This window comes from Dunckerocampus dactyliophorus, chromosome 21 (assembly GCF_027744805.1).
Source record: "Dunckerocampus dactyliophorus isolate RoL2022-P2 chromosome 21, RoL_Ddac_1.1, whole genome shotgun sequence".
NCBI classification, from domain to species: domain Eukaryota; kingdom Metazoa; phylum Chordata; class Actinopteri; order Syngnathiformes; family Syngnathidae; genus Dunckerocampus; species Dunckerocampus dactyliophorus.
The window spans coordinates 14,797,151-14,811,169 of NC_072839.1; the positions used below are offsets into that span (position 1 = coordinate 14,797,151).

The window sequence follows — 14,019 nt, forward strand, 5'->3', positions numbered from 1 at the left end:
GAATCATTCGACAGCCCTGCATGTGAATAAAGTGGAGCTGCCGATGTTACCGAGTGGTCCTGTTTGGAGGTAGTGCAGTCCGGCTTCCGTCAGCGGCGTTTCGATCAAGTCCTGCCAGGAGCGTCTCTGAGACGAGGACGACCGGCCAGGCGACCCGGTGTCGCTGCTGCCCCCTGCAGGACTGGAACGGTACTATGGGGAACAAGTAACATCTTAATTTGACAACAAGCCTCCAGCCCGCACATGCGAGCATACATCATGTAGATAAATGCACTCAAGCTGATATCTGTTGCATTTCTGCTGTTTCTGCTGCTGAGATCTAACTTAAAACTAAATAAGTCCTGACAGCAGTCAACCTACAAATGTAAGCTTTCTCCTGAGGGCGCCGCTGCAGCAAAAACATCACAATGTATGACTGTAATCAGCAAAATGTGTGTAATTATGGCAAATTAGGACAAATCCCTTTTAGTGTGCGCAAATTTGACGCGTCAGCTTCAAAACGTCCCATAAATCTCAAATAAATGCGCGGTCATTGTCTTTTTGTGCTATTTTGTGGCATAATGTCTGAATTGAACAGAAAACACCCTTTGGTAAGCACCTCAATATCAGATGGAGTTGGAGGCACGTGCATTAAAGTGCATTAAAGTGCATTAATCTAATCAGCATCCCCTGTCGCACTTTTCACCCTACACACCTCCACAGGGTCACATCGGTACGGAACGTCACTGCTGCTGCCCACGCCCGACCTCCTGCCGCTGTGTGTGGTGTCGCCCCCCATGGAGCCGGGGTGGTACTGCGGCTCAGCTGCTGCCGCCACAGACGGCTCGCCGCAGAGAAAGTCCTCCTGGGAGGAACGGGAACGGGACGTCTCGGTGGAAGACAGTCGAGTCGTCCGGCCTTCCAGGTAAGCGCTCATCTAAAAAGGAAGAGATTTGTTTGGTACAGTCGTCCTCCGCAATGTTGCTGTTCCGTTATCACTCTCTCACTATATTGCTCCTATAGTTTGGTGGTAGACTATGGTCTATTGTTAGTCAGAACATACTGAAATAAACAAGTGATATGTAGTATTCTGGTCACGAGGTGGCAGTAATGACACAAAACATTGATGAGGCATTAGCTTACATTACATTACCTTAACACTGCATTAACATCTCCCATTCCGGGTGGAAGTAGAAGTTTAAGTAGAAGTTTCAAGTTTACAAAAAATAAATTCAAGGCTAACTGGTTAGCTCGCCAGCTTGTGGCTGTCTCGAGCAGCATAAGAGTGGAGCAATGTGTTGCAAACAAAGACTAATAGGAGTGTAAAGGTGACTATAGGGGTGTTATTTCATGTCTAGAGAGCACTAAACATGTTAAAAACAGTATTTAGAAAGTCATGGACTGGTTTTCTATGTTCTAACTATGGAAATATTCAATTTATTAACATTAAATCCGATATCACGGAAATTAATTTATCACGGTCGGGTCTGGAACCAAAAACTTTACTCATTTATTGGAATTTTAACAAGTGAGCGAGGAGCAGCCAAAAATCCAAATTAGCCCTACCCCTCCCTGCAGGTTAAACGAGCTAACTTTAAAATGCAAGCGTGGGTTGAAGAAGAGCATATTTTGGCTTGCTCTGCTGTACCGTATGTTCTCGTGAGTGTGTGTGCGCATGTGTGCTTGTGACTCACCGATGGGGGCCGTGGGTAGGTATCATATGGAGGTGGCGGGCTGTCCTGTTTGGGGCTAGAGGTGGCGTCATCCTCATGCTCGCTCTCGCTCCAGTAATCTGCAGGGAAACCCACGCACATACTGTTAGATGGAGTACTGGACATTTTTGCAGACTGTTGACTTTAATGTTACAATTTCACTGTAATTCCAAGTATTTTTAACACTGCACACAATGCCTCTCATACTGTATTGAATTAATACCAAACTTGTGCTGTTCTCCTGCACAATCTGCTATCAAATCAATCCAATTTTAAAGTGAAGGCTGCTCAAAAGGATGCTGTGTTTCACTGTCTGCCATCTAGTGGCTTTTCTGATAACTGCAGTGTTCACCTTCACACAGCGTAAACACGTTTGCTTTGTTTGCTCATTGAAACACATCAGGAAGGGTCAAGGCTCTCAAGAAACACGCATACGAGCACCTGTCTCTTTTTTACTCAAATATTGTAAGGCTAGACACAAATATTGGGACACTTTCCACCAACAGCGAGGGTGTTCAAACTTTTCCCATCAAAGCAAACAGCAGCAAAAACAAAACAAAACGTGATATTGAGAGGCAGCGATATTCGAACCGCTACATAGTGTGAGACGACTGTATGTAGATACAACTATGTAGCTGAATACTGTGAATACAGCATATACATAAATACATCTGTGTCTATTTAACAAGTGCAGTAAAACACCTCAAAACATGCAATAACACCAGCAGGTTTTGATACTATAGCACCTACCACTTTAGCACTCAATCATGTACTTTAAAACACCTAAACACTTCAGCACTCAGTCACTTTATGTCTACCCAAACTCACAGCAAAGTGCAAGTGCACACAGTTTTATGCCTATTGTTTTTCAGCTTGATTAGTGTCTCTTTTTTTTTCTTCTTCTTCTCTTCTTTTATGTTATTGTTAATGTACCTAATATCAACCTGCCCCCGAGGAGGTGAAGATGGAAATCAGCCACTGGCTATAATCTTGCATACTTCGATGAAAATGATGATTAATAGGCTCTGTCCCTGTCTTTTTAAAATAAATAAATCTACAAATTGCTGAAATCTCACCTTGCTCCTGGCGTATCCGCTCTCGCTCTGCGTAGCCCACAGTGGCCATGTTCAGTCGACTCAGCCACCTGACAGGCCATGAACGGAAGGACATTTAGAACAAACACACACACACACACACACACACACCAGAGTACCACCCCAAAGCAGAGAGGGGTTTTGGAGGGTACCTGTTCATGTCATCCACTCCATCTGCTGCGAAGAAGAAGCTCTTGACCTTGGGGTGACACGCTTTGAAAGCACTGGAGAGCACACAGTAGTACACACATTGAAACACACATTCATGTGCATTTGCACCAACTTGCAAACGGTCGTGCGCACTTACTACTTCTTGCGGCATTCACTGGCACGATCAATTTTAAACTCTGGGAGACTGACAAAGCCCTCTGCTTTCTCATCCTGCACACAAAAAAGGGCTAGCTAATGAGATCATGGAGACAAGACAGCAAAACTCACACCTAAAAACACGTCCTGTTTTTACGTCACTGTTCTAAACTTGCTGCAGACTTTCCAGAGCATATCCCATGTGTCATATTCGAACAAAAGGTTTGACGACAGTGCCTTTGAGCGCTTTTTAAACAATCTGCACTGCTCCCATTAAGCAGCAGCCAGCACCTATTTATATGTGAAGGGTGAGTACAAAGCCCCGTGGTTCTCTACCTCCTCGTTGATGTACCAGTACAGGCAGTTGTCCTTCAGAACAAACCAGTACTTCTTCCATTTATGAGAAAAGTAACCCTTCGCATCTCTCTTCCGCCACAGCCAGCCCTCGCAGTCGCCTCGGCCCAGCGCCTTGCAGGATACGCGCCTGCGACTCAGGGCGGCCAAACTGCGTCCTGGAACGACGAGAAAACTCACGTTAGCATCAAACTTAGAAATACAACCTGGCATCAGTTCAGTTTCTGCACTGCAGTAAGCTCAAATGTGTTTAAGATATCGAGGGTGTAAAAAAATGCTTTTCTGCAGCCTGTAAGAGTCCAGAATAATTTTTCATAGCAGACTCCTCGTTAGAGCCTGCAGGCAACCGAGATCCAATATTCTATTTATTTTAGAGGAACACAATATAGCTCAATACCGGCAAAAATAATGAGACTGCAATTAGTTTATATAGCATACTGTACTGTCACAGACCACTGAGAGAAACAAAAGCCTTTACAAACATAATAATGGTTCATTTCAATTACATTTACTATGTTCATTATTGCAGTTGCACTGCATAATACCGCTAATGTTTTATGTGTGGGCCCTAATGTTGTGGCTGGTAAGTGTTTAGATAAAGGCTACATTTGATTTTATTCATATTCTGTGCAGCAGAAAAAAAGAGATTCTCTCCACCTGGAAGCATAACGTGACCAATATTTCCTTACCCACTTAAGAGGGGGATTTCGGCATTTCATTCCAACCATTATTTATTTGAAAGCTTTTTGAGTCTCATTTTGTTGACACAGATCTGTGCTGAAACATGCAGATGGAGCTAAAGCTTTCAGAGTTTCTCATCACAGCAGATGGTGACACAAACCAAAGGCCGGCGGGACTAAAACATGTTTATCGTCGCACGCAACAAGGCAAATAAACTGAGTGAGGCAAAAATAAATACTCGACATAATAAGTGAAAGCACGTGTAAATAAACAATACTCACATGTGGGAAGTGAAAGTATGCTGGGAGGGCATTCTGATATTTTTATACTTTTACATTTGTAAAAAGGCTACAAAAACGTTATTACAAAATCAGAATCAGTGAAAGGTTTCACAAACTAGGAATTTTTGTAGTGGTTTGTAGTATAGTGGTGGAACATAAAACAGGCTGGTAATAAATATCAAATAAAAAATAAAACTATATGGGCATGCAAAATAAACATTGACTACGTTAAAAACAGGATAAGATAAATATCCTAATAAAAAATTTGTGTGTGCACAAAATGTACATTCCTGAAGTACATATATAAATATGTATGTATCATGTCATGTCATGCAAAAGTTCTATTTTAGACTGCAGATCATTTGCTGATTTTAGATTTTAGCCTTTTTGCTTTATTTTTTCCCATTTTTGCTGTTGTTTTTTGGTTAAATTTTATTATACAATGTGCCGCAGGTAGGGGTGCAAGATAAATATCCCACCATAATTATCAGGCCGATATAACAAATTATGACATCATACAGATACATCTGACAACATAAACAAATAGCTCCATAACTTTTTAAAAACGCTCCAATGTGGTGAGACGTAGGTGGGTTAGCGCAAGCAAATGAACCACTGCAAGACACCTCGCGCACTGGCTAGCTCGCTAAGGCCTCGTAAACACTTCCAACAAGAATCAACACCACCAGCCACCCGAAAGGCCAGCATCGCCACAACGGAGTCACAAAATCCCACGAAGATGCCCAACGTGGCGCCTTCCACCATCCCCGAAGACACCAGCCCCCATCAGCCAGCGAAGCACTCTGAGCCACGGTTTGAACTTTTGGGTGGCCGCTATTTTTTTTGTTTTGTTCATTGTAGTGATGTCATGCTATTTAGTCCTTGAAGTGGCGCCACCAAACAAAGTTTTGTAGTATATTGTGTGCAATGACAATAAACATTTATCTATCTATCTATCTATCTATCTGGTTAAGAACTAATCTACAGACACAAATACAACTTTTTTTGGTCTTACCTCTAGGTGTGCACAAATTAGAGTTCGATCTAAATTTTAAAAAAATCTATAAACATTTAACGGTTAGCAGCATCGTTGTCGATCTTGAGGAGCAGGAAGTTATCATATCGGCTTGAAAAAAAAAAAGATCATGCATCCCTTGCCACAGGCCAGTGAAAAAGGACCTGCACCGACACCGTGTGGACGCACCCTAAAAGCAGCAGCTTTGCACGGTTTGGAATGAATCTTACCTTTATTCTTCTTCCGAGTTTTTGTCTGCATCGAAGATGCCTGCTGGTATGTCTGCCAAGGGAAGCGAAGAAGAAGAAGAAAAAGAAGAAGAAGAGAGTCAGGATGGATGTTGATGATCTCCGTGACCTTTCTGGCTGCACAGCTTCTTGGGTAGTAAAGATGATGAATGGTTGAGGAGTAAAGAGAGCAGGCAGAGGACACACAGGAGGGGAATTCATTTGCAGATCTTCTAAACATAGATCAGGAATAAAGGAGAAGGAGGGGCACAGGAGGACGTTGCGCCGATGGAAGGAAGTGTGAGAACTTTATCAAGCGAAACATGTTGCTGATAACACTAAAACCTGACCTCGCGACAGATCCCCGTGGGAGAACATTAACAGCGCCGACGTCACGGCATTGCAAATATCGGCGCGTGGAGCTCAGCCATTCACGGCCTGCCACTCGCCAAAGATTCATCACAAGGGCTCGCATACGCCCACTGACACGCCATCTGCCATCCCAGCAGCAGTCGATGCGCACACGCCGACTCGCAAACAATTTTCCAAGAGATATTGTCAAGATGTATAAGATGAGCATCGGCCATGCGGGCCGTCTGCAGACGAACGTGACGCGTCAGCATTCACATAGGTCATGCTTTGCGACAGCGGGAAGGGCGGGGCTTATTTATTTCTTTTAACCCTTGCAGTTGTGCAACATAGAGGAGGTGGCTTACGTGGTAAATGGAGGTGGGGTCTCTTGGTGGCGACTCTCTTTGATTTGCCTGGAGGACATAGTGGGAGGGGCTTTGGCTGTGGTGGCTCCGCCTTTTGGCACGCTTGGCCGTGTCATTGGACCGCTTGCCCGGGCGGGCCGTGTGGGAGGCGTAGTCCTCTGTGCCCAGTCGCTGGTCGGCGCCGGGCAGGCCCACGTAGCGCATCAGCGACGCCTCTGTGAAAGCAACCAACCAATCACGTTTGAGACGCATCAGGGATCCAGGATGTACACATGTAGAGTTTATGTTTAACAAGGCCAAGTTCACTCCTGTAGGAGAAAACCGCCACAAACATCAAGCTTTTTTCCACAACAGTGCCATCTGCTGGATCTGGTGTGTTGCTGCAACACTCACTGCAAGTGAAGTGGAACCGATAAAAGTTCTAGTACCTAAGTTCCTCGATCATCACATTTACAGTGGATCCTCAGCTTTTTTTTCCCACAGAAAACCTCTCATTCACCATGAGTGGGTAATAATTTACCAATACAGATAAAATGTAAAGCATACATGCACCACTGTGAGAAAGCCCACAGTTTTTACACGTTTATATCTTTATGCTTCACTGATCATGTGTTTTCGTGATGTGTGGATATTTCGCACTTTGTTTGGCTAAAACAGTACTACCTTCAACCGTCAATCCGACTGCAAAACTTGCAGCAAAGGGAACACAAGTCAAGAAGTGATCATAAGTCGTTACTTGAATTACAACAGGCAAGCAGTGTGGATTATGTAGATGCCTTCTCTAGCCTGCTAGTATCTAGCGCTAGCACAGGCTAAAGGCTACAGTGACTCTGATTCCATCTGTTCATTTATCACTTTACATGCGCAAATAGACATTTTCATGTCAATGGTACACACTGGCCGACTTTTGTGCAGAGGGTGCAGCCATTTGACTCACTGCGCCGAATCCAAAAGTGTAAAAGCAAAAGACAAAATGAAAAAAAACAACATTTATCTGGTTCTGCACCAAAATGCTGAGTATGGCCTGATACTATGAAGACTAAATACTACCAAGACACATTGTTATAGACAAAGGACAACACGTCAATGTGCTTAATTTACGCATATTTTCTCGTCCACATTCCCCCGTGCCACCAGAGAGGATGTCGGGTGTCGTTACTGATACCTCCAGTATCCCTCCTTGCCCTGGCCTGGTTGCTAGGCAGCCAGCGGGCAACCAAAAGAAGCGAGATGCTGACAAGAGCTGCTGTCAGAGTTGCCATGGCAACTGTGTGAGCAATTCAGGTGGACAGGAAGAATAGTCTTTGGATTGTATTATTTCTCCCATCCATGCAGCCAGTCTTTCATTTTCTCTGCCTTTGTGCCAACTATTTTCCTTTCCTCTTGCCATGGTGTGGCTTATGCAAATCTCAGGGAGAATTAGGGAGCATCATGGAGTTGCATTTATCTCCAAAAGCCCTTATCTCCTCATTATGCAGAGGTGGGGACCTTAGGCATGCGCACAAAAACATAACTCACCTCTGCGGCTTTCTCGGTTAAGCTTGGCGGGGTCTTCATAGTCGCCCCCCCAGCTGCACTCCACAGGCATGGAGATAGGCCTGAGCCTGCCTGCAAGCAGCCATCCACAATGAGAGCCTCGTCACTTCCATCACTCGGGAATGGCTCGGAAGTGTTCACAGTCAAGTGTACAATGAACTCGGTACCATATGTCGGCGTGGTACAGTAAACTGGCTCCTCATCTTCTCGCCGCCGGGACTCTTGATCCAGGAAGGAGTTGGGCGAATCGGATCGCTTGGCGACGCCACCGCTGTGGCCACGGGACGCTTCGTCTCCGGACAAGGCCCCCGTCTCGTCTCTATGGCGACAGCAAGGGGGAAGAATGTCAATGAAAAGTGGACACCTAAAAATAAGTTCAAAATCCTTGACGGGCTTCCTTACCTGGGGGCGTAGGGCTCCATGGGCGGGGGTGGGATGTAAAGGTCCTGGAGGGCGGAGCTCTTTGTGGGCGTGTCCAAGGGTGTGGCCGAGCTGCTGCCCGGGCTTCTGGTTGGCTGCAAAAAATCATCATTACTTTATTTGAGACATTTTTGTACAGCACCTCCCATCTTTGCAAAAACTATACAACCATCCACTGAAACGAGCAGAAAGCATAGGGGCGGCAAAGAAGACTTTAAAGAAATGTTGGCGCAGATGTGGGTAAAGATACAAATGAAGGAATTTGCTTCATCACTTATTTTCTGCTTGCACTGGTGGGGCAAGCAGTGGGGCAATGCTGTCACGGATATCAGGTGGTGCAGCTGCGCCAAAGTACGTCGATAAACCGCACTTAAATTTTTAGCTCGATGTCTAGTGCACTCCACTCTCAATCTGCGGACCCTGATTTGACACCTGGCAGATTGCGGGTTACACTGTGTGTGGCAGTAGTTTACTTTTAATGCACATTATTGCCCCCTATAGGACTGGAATGGAACACTATTGCCTACTCTACAGTAAAGCACAAATGCCTGAACTCACATATTTAATATATGAAGAAAACCTGCGCAATTTTATTCAGGCTTTGCAGGATAATGCTTCTTTATTGGCTCACCACCATCACTTTTATTGCTAATAAAAACATTGTGCTGAGCAGGTTCATGGCCCCAATTTAGGAATGCTGTGAACACCATGTAAAGAATGTAGATAAGCACATGCAACCAAGGACAAAAACATTAATTAAGCCACGAAATATATGTAACGCAACTGTGCAAACAAACCCTTGGCTTGGGAGATTCAAAGAGCAGCTTTGTGTTTGCGTGTATAATCCCAGTTAATTATGGATGTACATTTGTTAATTTACCACACAGGAAACGACAGTGGACAGTGCAGACACTTATCCCCCCCACCCTTCCATTCCCTCTGGTGTGATTCATCTGGCAAACAAAACCAGTCCTCTGACCTAATTATACACGCTTTAGCTGAGGCTTGAGCGATGCGAGCCCGCTGGGGATAAAGTGGGCCAGTTGTTAATAAAGTCTATAAAAGGTAGAGCGGGTCCCCCCCACCCACCTGCAGAGCCAGGGGCTTCCAGCGCATGTTCTTGAGCAGGGCCGGAGCCGAGCTGAGCGTGCTCTGTGGACGCTTCTTCAAGGTCAGGGACACAACGCCCTTGTCGGCTCGCAGCGAGCCCACCAGGTTGCGCAGCTGCCAGCCCACCTGTGGATGGGGGGAGGGCCGGAAGAGAAGGCAAGCAGGTTTTGCATTATGTGAGGGTTGGATCTTGCTGGTGACCATCGAGAGAATGCGATGCAACAACATACAGTACACTCGCTGGGCACGTTATAAGGCCAATGTGAAGATGCAAGTGTTTATAGATTGCAAATGCACAATTTCTGATTATGGGGTGTCCTAATTTTTTGATCTAATGTTTTTGGTGAGCGCTGTTATTAAGCCCCATAAGTCTTGGCTTGAAATTTCTCATACAGCTCTACAAAACAGCCACTGTAACTTTAGGGTGTTCGGCCAAAATACCATGAAATTTGGTACCTGCCTTCAGGGAACTAACAATCACTTGTCTGTGGAATTTGAGCACGATTGGGTGAAAAGCATGACCACCCTCAAGCAAAACATCTACTGTATGCATAGGCACTAACTGCCACTGACCATTTGTGTAATAGTTTCAGACTTAGAGGATATCTGTGTTACAACTATCAATATCATGTCTTCTGAAGCAGTGATCCTAAATTGGTGGATCAAGACCCAAAAGTGGATCTCGAGGCCGTTGTCAGTGGGTCACGGTGTCTGTGCCAAAAAAATAAAAAATAGCGTAATGGCCCGATGTTCATTTTCTATTCTGTTTTTAACTTGTTTCACTTCTCCTCCAGGTCCATGTGCAAATGCTCTGGTTCAATTCCCCAGATATGACATGTACTGAAAACCTTTACACACACTTTTTTTCCTCAAATAATTTTTGAATTTGTGGACAAAAATCTATTGTTCCTGAGCAGGAAGAGGGTGGGATATAACGCTTACAACATGTTAGAATGTAAGCGCCTTCTAAAATTTAAATAAATAAATGGAATTTATTAGATAACTAAGATATTTGAGAAGTTTATGTTAAAAAATGTACGCAGTTTGGCTCGCCACATGTCATTGAAGCGTGATGGTGGGTCCCGCCACCCAAGTAGTTGAGAACCACTGCCCTAAAGCATTTTGACCACTACCCTTAGGGGGCGCCACAAATGTCATTGACATGATGGGGTGTCCTCCATCCATTTTCTATACCGCTGATGGGGTGTCCTAATTATGATAATTAATAATAATTATATTAATAATAATTATCTGTCCACATGGTAAAAAAAGAAAAAGTAAAATGATTTGTTTTCTTTTGCCCACCACAGTCTGATGGTTGACTTGAATGACTTCATCCCCCGCGTGGATCTTCTTACAGCGGTCGGCTGGAGACTACAGAAGATGCAAGAAAACACAACCGTGAGCTGAAGCAAGACTATCGATCCTCGCACACTTATGTCATCGATATTGAACTAGAGAATGGGTCGGTGTGGAGATATTCTTGGAAACAGGTTATTGTATCCTTCAGACTCACAACATATTTATATTACATACTGTATAAATATACAGTCATGGAAAACATTATTAGACCCACCCTTGTTTCTTCAGTTTCTTGTTCATTTTATTGCCTGATACAACTAATAAATAAATTATGCCTAGTACCTTTGTTTGGACAAATATAACAATGACAACAAAAATAGCTCATAAGAGTTAAGCTATTCAGGCAAGAACTTAAGTGGTTTTGGTTATTTTAAAGAAAACCATGGAAGTTGCTAGATATCACCTCTAAAATTAAACTCTTATGAGCTATATTGGTTTGTCATCAATATATTTGTCCAAGCAAATGTACCTTTAATTGTACCAGGCATTAAAATAGATCAATAAACTGAAGAAACAATTATTTTTTCCAAGACTGTATACATATAATGGCTGCATTTATTTGGTAGCTTCTTACCCCTTCAGTAGTTCCTGTGATGACATGGAGGCCATCATAGGTGGACTTGATGTACATTCCCTAAGGGACACAAAACAATTATGTGTGGTTGATCCTGTCGGATTCACGTATCACAAATTGATATCGCCATACCAGGCCTTCGGCGGGTTTGACGTTGGTGAGGTGGACCAGCTCCAGGTGGGCCGACTGGGACACGAGCGGGTCCGACGACACGCACACAATGTGCTCGCACACCTCGGACAGGGTCTTGCACTGAAATGGACCAAAAAAGGGAGGAATTTTGTGACTCAAGCCATGTATAAAGTGATATATATTTGAGATATAGGTGAAGAAGCCTATTATTAGTACAAGCTTTCATTACATGTTTTTCCATTACTGTTTTTTAATTTTCTAAATATTTATGTTATGACTTACTATATCATATTTTAATATGTTTACTTTGTCATAATGTTAACTTTTTTCAACCTAATTTTCAGAAAAAAAATTTTTTTGTTTTGTTTCATGTGCCATGGGCCAAAAAAAACACAAAAACATTCAAATGGCCGCCGGGCTGCACTTTGGACACCACCGGCTTAGTAAAAACACACAAAGCCTCAAAAGGTAGCTTCTGCACATATTACCATCATCTGTCCACATTCATTTTTCATATTTTGACACGATATGTGCTTGAAATAAGAGAAAGTGTGGTTAAGTAAAGCAAGAGATTATTTTTGTTAGTAGTAGCGATGTTCAGTGTGTTTACTTCAATGTGAATCTCAATCAAACAAGCGACAGCTGAAACTCACCACGTGGAGGATCTTATTCTCCGTCTCAAACACCGTACAGTCCTGAGGGAGGGAGGAGAACAAACAGAATGTTATGTGAGAGAGGGTAGGGTAGGGAGCAGAACATCAACACAACACACCATGCTGTCTGGGCCTGGCGTTATACTGAACCCTTCACCTGCGCACTGGCAAATAAAAACACTCCCACGCAAACACACACACTAACAGACAGCTCCGTGCGTTATTTATAAGCCCGCCAATTCTCAAAGACAGTCTGGAAGAGCACAAATGGCAAAGAAACTGTCTCGCTGACAGCCTTAAGAGCGCAGCATCACACCCACGCCAACACACTTGAAACAATAAGAGCCGCCATCCTTCGAGTGATTCCACCAACCTGCTGCACGATGGTGGTGAGCTCCAGGCAGAGCTGGATGACATTATTTCGGGTGACCGAGTAGTCTGCCACCGCAGCAAAAGGAGACCTACAAAGGAGAAGACAGATCAGACTGACGGGACACTTCATTAGGCACACCTGCAGGTTCTAATGAGAGCCAATGTCTAAATTTATGGCACATTTTCAACTGTTAGTAAGATTCTTATCACTCTCTGGGCGGAAGCAGGTAAGTGGGTCGTTCTGTTCTGGAGATTCACCACTTTGTTGACGGCTTGTCATCATCGCCCTCCGGGATTTAGAACCAAAGTTTTTTGTTTACTGCACAAAACAGTACATATGTACAGGACAAGGTGCCTCATTTTGCGGTGGAGACCCAGATTTCAATAGGACCACAGTCCCTGGTGCTCAAGTCTGTGGCGCAATGTGCCATGTGGGTCATCGCTATTGAGGCTGTGTGCTATATTTATATTTATATGCAGGACCTAAGGCTATACGCAGCCTGCTGGCGAACCATCGGGGCCTTCAGCCGCTCTGACAACACAAGTTTTCTAATGAGGGCCATCAAAATACAAAAGTTTGCAATGGTTACGCCATTTCTTACTGGGTTCATACAAAATGGATGGAATGTCTCCAGAGATGATCTCAATTCGTATCTGGTAAGACCCCATTTCAAATACAGTCGCCCCTCACAATATCACGGTTGGATTATCGCTGCCTCAATATATGGCGGTTTTTCAGAAATGAATTAATAAATGCTGGCTGTTTCGTGGTAGACTATGGTCTATTATTAGTCAAAACATATTGAAAGACAAGTGATATGTAGTCTTCTGGTCACTAGGCGGCAGTAATGACACAAAATATTGAGACATTACCTTAACACTGCATGAAGTCAGCCACGGCATGTCGGACAAAAAAGGTTATCCTCCCATTCCATGTGGAAGTGGTAAGTTTTTGGCTTCTTAAGTTTAGAAGAAATAAATGCAAAGCTAACTGTTTAGCTCGCTAGCTTGTTAGCAAGCTAACTCACTGGCCGTCTCTTGTCCCTGCAGCATTAGAGTTGAGCAATGTGTTGTAAACAAAGAATGATAGGAGTGTAGAGGTGACTATATAGTATGGGTGTTATTTAATGTCTACAGGGCTATAAAAATGTTAAAAACCATCAGTCATCAAAAGGTTTTCTGTGCTCCAACGACAAAAATATTCAATTTATTAACATTGAAACCTATACCGCTGAAATTCATTTATTGCAGTTGGGTCTGGAACCAATTAAACGGTATAAACGAGGGACGACTGTATGATGCAAAAGTGACTTTTTTAGGATGTCCAAACAGTAATATGTATCGTATCCCTAACTTATTTGCTCCACTTTTCAGAGAAGACGTCCTACCCCAGGCTTCGCTACACATCTTAAAATAAAGCCAAGAGCTGTGCCAACTGTCAGCTACAGGCATGGGAGCTGTTGTGTTTTTCTTCAGCAAATAGACTAACTTAGCA

General features: G+C 43.7%; 1 protein-coding gene across 7 annotated transcripts in view; it reads right to left on the reverse strand.

Moving 5' to 3' along the window:
- Positions 1–14,019, reverse strand: part of cnksr2a (connector enhancer of kinase suppressor of Ras 2a) — a 49,236-nt gene that overhangs the window by 14,338 nt on the left and 20,879 nt on the right. For all 7 annotated transcript variants that reach the window (XM_054765711.1, XM_054765709.1, XM_054765707.1 and 4 more), the window contains 18 exons: positions 12,526–12,613; positions 12,153–12,194; positions 11,500–11,619; positions 11,368–11,427; positions 10,737–10,805; positions 9,411–9,557; positions 8,304–8,416; positions 8,069–8,220; positions 7,884–7,973; positions 6,366–6,580; positions 5,653–5,704; positions 3,428–3,603; positions 3,093–3,166; positions 2,938–3,009; positions 2,768–2,835; positions 1,674–1,771; positions 695–916; positions 51–192 (listed from right to left, as the gene is read on the reverse strand). In XM_054765711.1, the coding sequence (XP_054621686.1) occupies positions 51–192; positions 695–916; positions 1,674–1,771; positions 2,768–2,835; positions 2,938–3,009; positions 3,093–3,166; positions 3,428–3,603; positions 5,653–5,704; positions 6,366–6,580; positions 7,884–7,973; positions 8,069–8,220; positions 8,304–8,416; positions 9,411–9,557; positions 10,737–10,805; positions 11,368–11,427; positions 11,500–11,619; positions 12,153–12,194; positions 12,526–12,613 (2,000 nt within the window). The remainder of the gene's footprint in view (positions 1–50; positions 193–694; positions 917–1,673; positions 1,772–2,767; positions 2,836–2,937; positions 3,010–3,092; positions 3,167–3,427; positions 3,604–5,652; positions 5,705–6,365; positions 6,581–7,883; positions 7,974–8,068; positions 8,221–8,303; positions 8,417–9,410; positions 9,558–10,736; positions 10,806–11,367; positions 11,428–11,499; positions 11,620–12,152; positions 12,195–12,525; positions 12,614–14,019) is intronic.